The sequence below is a fragment of the Amia ocellicauda genome, chromosome 23 (genome assembly GCF_036373705.1).
Source record: "Amia ocellicauda isolate fAmiCal2 chromosome 23, fAmiCal2.hap1, whole genome shotgun sequence".
Classification (NCBI taxonomy): domain Eukaryota; kingdom Metazoa; phylum Chordata; class Actinopteri; order Amiiformes; family Amiidae; genus Amia; species Amia ocellicauda.
In genome coordinates this window covers 17,151,309-17,160,081 of record NC_089872.1, presented here as the reverse complement: position 1 = coordinate 17,160,081, position 8,773 = coordinate 17,151,309, and the positions used below count along the sequence as shown (strand labels likewise).

Sequence of the window (8,773 nt, the reverse complement as noted above, 5' to 3'; positions counted from 1 at the left end):
AACTCCACGAGGTGAGATCTTGCATGGAGCCCCAGACCGAGGGAGACTGACAGTTATTTTGTGTTTCTTCCATTTGCGAATAATCGCACCAACTGTTGTCACCTTCTCACCAAGCTGCTTGGCGATGGTCTTGTAGCTCATTCCAGCCTTGTGTAGGTCTACAATCTTGTCCCTGACATCCTTGGACAGCTCTTTGGTCTTGGCCATGGTGGAGAGTTTGGAATCTGATTGATTGATTGCTTCTGTGGACAGGTGTCTTTTATACAGGTAACGAGCTGAGATTAGGAGAGTCCCTTTAAGAGAGTGCTGCTAATCTCAGCTCGTTACCTGTATAAAAGACACCTGGGAGCCAGAAATCTTGCTGATTGATAGGGGATCAAATACTTATTTCCCTCATTAACATGCAAATCAATGTATAACTTTTTTGAAATGTGTTTTTCTGGATTTTTTTACCATTAAAAATTATAGACTGATCATTTCTTTGTCAGTGGGCAAATGTACAAAATCATCAGGGGATCAAATACTTTTTTCCCTCACTGTATTCCATGACGGAAAGCAAAATACTTTATGCATTTTATTACATTAGTAAGGTGAACTGGAAACGTGTTTGTTCATTGTGTAAAAGAAAGAAATGCTCAAAGGTATCTACATTTGCTTGAATCTATAAACACAGCCGCCAGTCAGAAAACATTTATCTTACACTTTTCTTATATCGTTTACTACAGTCATAATTGCTTTTCCTGTGCCGTGGACTCCTCTAAATCCTGATTGACAATCACATGGTATACTGTCCGGGTTTACTAAATATATCAAAATCCATGAATACATTTTCAACAAATTTTGAAATGGATGGAAAACAGTGAAATAGGCAGGTAATTATTCAGGACTGCTAGGTCATCTGCTTTAGAAATAGGTAAGGCTTCAACAATTCCTGTGAGATAATGGAATTGTACCTTTATTTAGTAGCAGTATAAGGTAAAATAATATTCTGGTTATATACATAAATTATATTACCAATTTCAGAATTTTAAAAAGGGAATTTTTTCAATGTACAGATAATACATACATTCCTCTGATCAGCAGATATGTATCTTTAAGAAAATAATGTAACTTTTTTTTCTGTTCTTAAATTATTTCTATGAATTAAATTTGTTTGTACCAATCATATATATATTTTCCCAGCTTAAACAAAAACATTTAGTTCCAAATGTATGCTTTCTTTTTTTTTTAAAGGAAAGCTTGGTTCTTCCTAAGTGGATTTTATGAAAAAAAAAATGCATTTAAATTTGTTTACTTTTTAAAGTTAACTTCATTAAATGACTAGGGATATAATATATCCAGAATGCATAGCCTGAGGTTTCAGTACCCTAACTGCGTGTCTAAAATAATGAGAGATTCTGCATCTCCGTCAAGACTGATAAACAGATTTGTTGTTTTCAGTAAATGCAGCTGATCTAATCTTTAAACAAAGGCCGGGGATAAATGATCTTACAGCTGACCAAAGAGGCTTCAAATAACTAGCCAAAGAGTTGCCATGGCTAACTGACGAAACACAAAGGGTAATTGATAGCACATCGAGTGCAGATCTCACTTCGCCACAGATCGTCTGAACACAGTGACACTTCTGAAAAGGAAAGTTGGGGGGCAGCAACTCTTATACTTTTACTTTATTTACATTTAAAAAATCTTGACATTTGCTGCAATTATTTTAAGGAGAAAATACAAAAGCAAAAAGATTAAAAAAAAAAAAACACTTACAAAGAAAGTGGAACCCATTTCGGCCATTTTGTTGGGTTGTGTGCAGGGACTTCATAACGATGTTCACTGAAGATCATGCAGCTGGTTCCAAGTTTGCTTTTTTTTTTTTATAATGCAGCAAAATAAACTGTTCTGTGACTTAGTTGCCTACTTATTTGTTTGTAGAAAATTATAATGTATGCATAAATATATTATTATTTAGCTTAAAGTGATATTTAAACAACACTGAATCCAAGTTCGAATGTTGTAGAATGAGCTTCATGTGACTTGCATAGGCGTAGTGCCGCATTGGTGATTTAGGAAGAGAAGCATACAGACTCACCATTACATGCACAGACATAGATGGAACGGATGACAACGTATCGGTCCAACACACTACTGCGATCCTTCAGTGATTAAAGACACCTGGGGGAAACTAGGAAATCAATGAAAACCTATCAAGTACCTTGGTTCCTTGTATCAAGACAGACTGGACATAAAATCTATAAAAGACAGAAGAGACAGATCTTTGAAGATCTGCAGTCACAGCAAAAGAAAGGCAAACCAACCCAAAATGTGGTGAAGGCCACCTGGGTGTTTCTGAACTGCAAGGCATTTTAGTTTTCTTTTAATATCAATTAAGGGCAGTGTCTTAGTACATTTAAATTATACATTAAAATATACATTACCTCCATTGAAGCAACAGACAATATACTGATCTTCCAGGAGTTGTGCATATATTATAACCTAGATTACTGTAATCCCTTGCCAAGACTAAAGGCATATGGGAAAAATTAGCATATGGACTAATTTGTTAGTGTAACTATGCATCATATACATTAATAAACATGATAAATATGTACCTCTATGAACAAAAAAACATTACTAGTGACCAAGATTCTTTAATTTACCTTTAATATTGATAATGAAGTCCGGATGATGACAATGATGATGCTGATGGTGAGGACGGGGTGGTTGGTTAGAGGGCATGATTTCAGGCAAAAGTAAATTAAAACTATAAGTGGGAACACAACACCGTGGATATGTGAAACTACACTGCGGTAGCCAGAAGTAGGGCTGTGACGGAGCTAACAGAAATCTGCATCTGTCGAATGTGGATGCGAATGCGGATGTGGTTGTAGTGTATTTAGTTGTAGGATGAGGGGCAGTTTGTATTTGCCAGTAGTACTATAAAATCAGTTTGCTACAGTTTGTATTTAAAAAAAATTAAATTAAATATTTAACAAATGTTATTGAAATGCTGTAAATGTGAAATAGAGCTAAAACAGCTCACATTCCTAAAATTGAATGCAATGGAATACTTTTATTGCTATTATTTCACTGTTCAAACTATAACAATAGCATGAGTCTTCAGACAGTTTGAATTAAATGTTCAGATGCAAAAGTTACAATTCAACCTTGTTTCTTAAGTTCTTAACATGTATCTAATACTATTCTTACTAGTCACTTTACTATTTACATGTAGTTTAGGCTAATAGTTGTACATTACATTTCAGAAACACAAGCCGCTCTTTTTTGTTGGGCAGTAGCTGCTGTGATGAGCATCACAGAGGGGTTGACATGCAGGGGTTTAACTGTGAAGTGATGATGCGGGCACATTGGGCATCAGTTATGTGGTCAAGAAAAAACGTACAGAGAAGGACAGGGTCAAACCCAAATACTTGTGTGAGTGTGTGTATATATATTTTTTTTCTATTATCATTATGCTTTCTGTCTTGTGGGTCTTTTGTGCACCATTAGATACTTTACATCGTGTTGTAATCCTACCTTTAAAACACTAGTAAATTATTAAAGCCACAAGTCACAGCTGCCGGTTTAATTTGAACACGTTGTCACATGACAGCCATGATGGAAGTTTGGAAGTTTTATTCTCACACGTGGAAACCAGCCTTTCTGGCATTTTCCTGCATAAACCCGCCCGGGAGCTGCACTAGAACTAATGTGTGAGGGAGGTGAAAACGCACACATCAACTCCGCCATAGTTGCACCAACACTGAAAATACATTCACTTCGTAGGGTGGGGCAGAAAGATGCACTTCAGCCTTGCAAGGACAGGTAGTTGATACTGGTTTTCCTTTCGTTGAATCAGTTTCACCAAAATGTGTCGTCCCCTCCAGTTGTGTGATGGTAGAATAAAAATGAGCGGGTGCTGCATGCAGTTTTTATATGAATTGTTACATTAATAAGTAGACTTTATTACTTATTACCATCATATTATTTCAGACAAATACACAGCGCACATGTTTTAAATACATTTATTAATATTTAGAATTGAAAAGCATGGGATTGAAAGAGTGGCGCTCTGGTCTGTTGTGCTCTGACAGCATTACAGCCCTGGTCATCTCTGTAACAATCGCACCATCCTTCTCTCTAAACGTGCGAAGTTAGACATCTGCGAATGCGGATTTGTCACAACCCTAGCCAAAATTTCTTGCATGGATACTCAAAACCACGTTAGGGGAACCTGCTGTTGGCAAGGGATTATGGTAATTATATAAATTACATAATTGAATGGAGGGGTTACAGTGTTACTTATTGAAAGGCGAAGAGTAGTCAAGCTAGAATGGAAGAAGATATGTTAAAATATGTCTTCATACTTACTGTCGTCCGAAGCCTTCATATCTTTAATCAAAACACACACGGAGTCGTATAGAATTTTTTTCTCCATTACTTGCTGTGTCGATGTAATAAAACCAAAACATTACAAAAGCAATATAATCAAATATTTAATCTTGGTCTTAAATTATATCTTGTGGTATTGAACAAACTATATTACAATATATTCTAGATGTTTCTTTATGCCAAAAGAATACATTTGTCTGTTTTTTTTACAGGCCACTTTTCATATACTTACATGTGCAAGAGGAGAGGAATTTAAAACTATATATATCTATATATAGTCTATTAATGGGAAAAAAATTACATTTTTCGTATAGTAAAAACATTTATTTTAACAATTTTATACCTACATTAATCAAAAAAGTACAGCATATTTAATAATTTTACAAATTCTTCATAAAAAATATATCTCTGTACAAAAAAAAGTTATTTTGCACCTACTTCAAGTCAGCAGCATGTGGTAAAACGGCAATGTTTCATATGGAATGATGTCGATCAAAATGCAGTTTTACAGCTTTTTCTTTTTTTTCTTTTTTCTTTTTTTTTTTTTAAACAAAGTAATTTACAGAAGAGAAAGGAAACCGTTATTGCAGCTAGCCTGGAGAAAGGCAAGATGTGTAGTAAAAGCAGCAATTCTAACATCACAAGAAGCAAACAGTGGAAGAAAGGAATGGCCTCCATCTCTTTGATTAAACCATGATTTGCCAAGTCTCGCCCACCATCTTTAGCACAGGTACACAGTACCATAATATTAGGGAAGAGAATGTTTAAGTGGCATTTCATTTAAACATCATGAAATATGCGTTGATGCGAAAGAAAATGACTTAAGATGAAGCTAATGCTTCTCGTTTTACATACTTTAAGGACACACAGTTCAGGGAAGCCTCTTACACTTCTGTTCATTTGGATGGATTCTCATACTCAAGATGGTCTACTTTTTCAAGGTTTTGTTTTGTGTGTAACTATTAGAGAGTAAGTTGTCATGTAATTGCATATAAGATAATGCATCACGAACAAATGTATCTGTCTTCATGACCTTAAGAAATGAAGACTCAAAGACTATATTTAGCACAAACCAGGTACTTAACATACAGTGATGCTGGTATAAAAATATACACAAACTATGCTACCAAAATCATTGGGGCGGCCCAATAATTTACTTATCGGTTTAGGTTTGGTGTCACAGAGTACATGTATTACAGTGTAAGCAGTGAAACACAGGGACGGGGAGGATGTGCTATATCTGGCCACTTTTTGGTGCATTGGTTACAGCCCACCAAGAAGTGACCAGATCCAGCACATCCTCCATACCTCAAGTGCCTGATCATTACATTAGAAAACTAGTTCCTCAACTCAGCCAAGATTTGTGGTTGGTCCAAAGTGGTTATTAATTGTGGCAGATAATGGCAAGGCTTGGAATATTAACTGATCAATAAGAGGACAGAATTCAAACATAACATTTGATAGAACGGTATTATAAATGTATAGACAATGCTGAACGTCCTGCAACGCACTAGCCAAGCCCCATTTCCAAATCGTTAAGGCAGTGTTTAACGGAAAATAATATCTGACGTACCCAGTCCACCCTTGTATGTTTGTCAATAAACCTGAAAGGGCATATTCAACAGAAAAATATAATCTGAATTCGACTTTCTACTTTGGAAAGAAACAATTATGAAATATCACCTCGGATGGAAATGTTTAGATGCAAGATCAAAACTTTGAAGGAGGATCAACTTCTGACATTGAATTATGAAAGGGTTCATTTTAAAGGGCTTCCAATAGGATATGCCTAAACTATGGTTCAAATCTCAATATATATTATTACAAACATGCGTCACCATTCGTAACCATTTGAAGAAATAAAAAACTTTTCTCCATCATTTGTAGGAAAAGTGATGATATTCTTGGGTGCAAAAGGTATATGTGCTGTATTTGGAAGCCTACACAAATTGTTAAATTTAATAATCAGTGTTTTATATATTGTTAATTATTACCTAAACCAATCTTACAGTGATTAAAACATTTGCAACTTAAGCTCTGATGCAATGCACAATTTAGGTCAAAAACTACATTTAGATCCCATTGCCCTTGGTCGTATCTTATACATTGTCATTTTAGTAGTGTGAAATAAGTTTACCTTCCTAAACAATTGCAAAATATTGTCCAGACACCAAATCCTGTGCAAAACCCTAACACGAGACAACAAGAACTTAATATCCCCCCAAAAAACTTGATTGATTGTTTGTCACTTTGATATTGCAATTTAAGCTTTTGCAATGCAGTCATGGGCTGGGATGAAGCTGTCTGTATAGCAGCAGAGCTTAAAACAGAGGACCAGAATACTAAAAAACACACTCACATTAAATAAACCAATCATCTCCATACCACTGGTACCAAGCCATTGAGGCTCTTTCACGTATACCCCTTGCACCGTGAGAAAGGATAAAGTAATAATAATATTAAAAATAATACTCTGAAAATTGAGCTGTGCGGATTCAATGACATTTTCTGCTAGAACTGTTTAAATAGTAATGTAAAAAGTGAGAAATTGCTTTCAAAATTTCATATAACCCTCGCAAAATATAGAAAATAAAGTCGGCTTGCTACAGCTAAAACATATAGCATGACAACATGCTTCCTGTCAACATGGAGCTATGGATATATACAAATGATCAGTGTATAGAAACCCTGTATGCTTTTTTTCTTTTAAACCATTTTCATAATCATTCATAACACACTAGTGCAAAAATTGTGCAGTAAAGTTTTGCAACACAACAGCTGAGAGATCTCCACCTGCCTGCTGCCCAGACGCTGGGTCGCCATGTCCCCTCGTGACGCAGGCAGTTGTAGTTGTAGCAATTTTTATCTCCTTTATTTCTGAAAACGTCTGTCAAGGTATGAGCAACCACGTTGAAAGATGCCTTCTCTTTTATCGTTTATCTTCTGTGAAGAAAATGCCTTTTGTCAACAATTATGTGGCTTTTCGAGAGACTTTTCCCTAAAGCCCCAAAAAAAAAAAAAAAAAACTTTCTTCCAGCAAGCAACATGAAAGGCTGCGGCGAACAGTGTGGCAACCTGGCGAGATATCCTAAAGCACTCCTTGATCCAAGAAAGTATCTTCCTTCCTTTGTGTTCTTGGCCATTAGCTCATTCTTTGCTTGATGGGAAGTTTTTTTCCTTAGAAAATCCAAGTTTATTAAATATATTCACGTTTGTTTTTTTCCTGACAGAAGTTGTTATAAAGTGTGTAGTAGCAAAGCAAGAGTCACAAAGGAGATTGGCATATGGCACCAAAGACGTTACTGCTTACCCAAGAGGTATGGCTATGAATCAGTCAAAACTGACAATAAAGGCTATACTACTGTGCAGACTGTGTTCAGAGTCGTATCAAACCTCACAGCTTTTGCCTCGGTCGGTTTCATGTTTGTATCATACATTGGATTTTCAAATGAAGCCTGTCCATTTGTATTCTCATGGCCTGCATAGCCATTGTATTGTACTTTTGGTCTTGTTCTGAAAAAGAAAGAAAGCAAAGACAACATTACCTGTACAGCTCCCACCCTAAAAAACACAAACACAACATAATAAGAGAGAAAACTACATATAACATTTATATGTAATATCGGAAGACAATAACTAAACAGCGTGTTTCATGGAACTAAAATTAGAAGTAAAACCTTCCTACAGATTAAACCGAAGGAACTCGAGAGCATGCTTTAATTTGTTATTGACTGCTGTTCTACAGCAATCAGTGGGATCTAATGATGAATTTAATGTCTTAAAACCTCACATTTTCAGCATATTTCCCTTGTCGTCAACATTGGGAAAGTAAAGTCCGTTAGTAAGACAAAAATCATCCATTTAATGCAAAATTTTACAACAGTGTGTTTAACACAAACATCCTGAAAGATCAATCCAATACATCATTTAGTCTTTTATTATATGATGTAAGAACTGCTCTGTCCTCGATAGGTTTAAGTAAATTACAGCGCCACCGCATCCAACAACAACTTCATCACCACCGACATCCACAATAATATCATTTACCAAATTCACAGTGTGTATTAAAATGCATCGGAATCAGCCCCCCCACTAATTCCCCAGAATGCAAAGCTCAAATAATGTGAAGTCGCTTCAACTTAATTCCAGCTCAATCGGAGCTCATCAAAAAGATCGCTATCCTTCCCACCATAAGAAAACAATTTGTATGCCACTGTTGTGCTTCACACTTTCATTACAAGCTGGCTTTACTTTATTTTATTTTTTACTCTGAAGGCAGGAAACTGGTTCCTTTACAGCTTACTGCCCCAAACTGTGTATTTTATAGGAAAAACAAACACAAAAAACCCACTTTATGCCATTTAGCCGCATGAGCATGCTGTGAATGTGCAAT

The 8,773-nt window shown here is 35.8% G+C and overlaps 1 protein-coding gene across 1 annotated transcript in view; it reads right to left on the bottom strand.

Annotated features, from left to right (window-relative positions):
* Positions 1-4,874: 4,874 nt before the first annotated feature.
* Positions 4,875-8,773, bottom strand: part of csmd1b (CUB and Sushi multiple domains 1b) — a 352,370-nt gene continuing 348,471 nt past the window's right edge. The window contains exon 71 of the mRNA XM_066696781.1: positions 4,875-7,893. Within this exon, the coding sequence (XP_066552878.1) occupies positions 7,734-7,893 (160 nt within the window). The 3' untranslated portion in view covers positions 4,875-7,733. The remainder of the gene's footprint in view (positions 7,894-8,773) is intronic.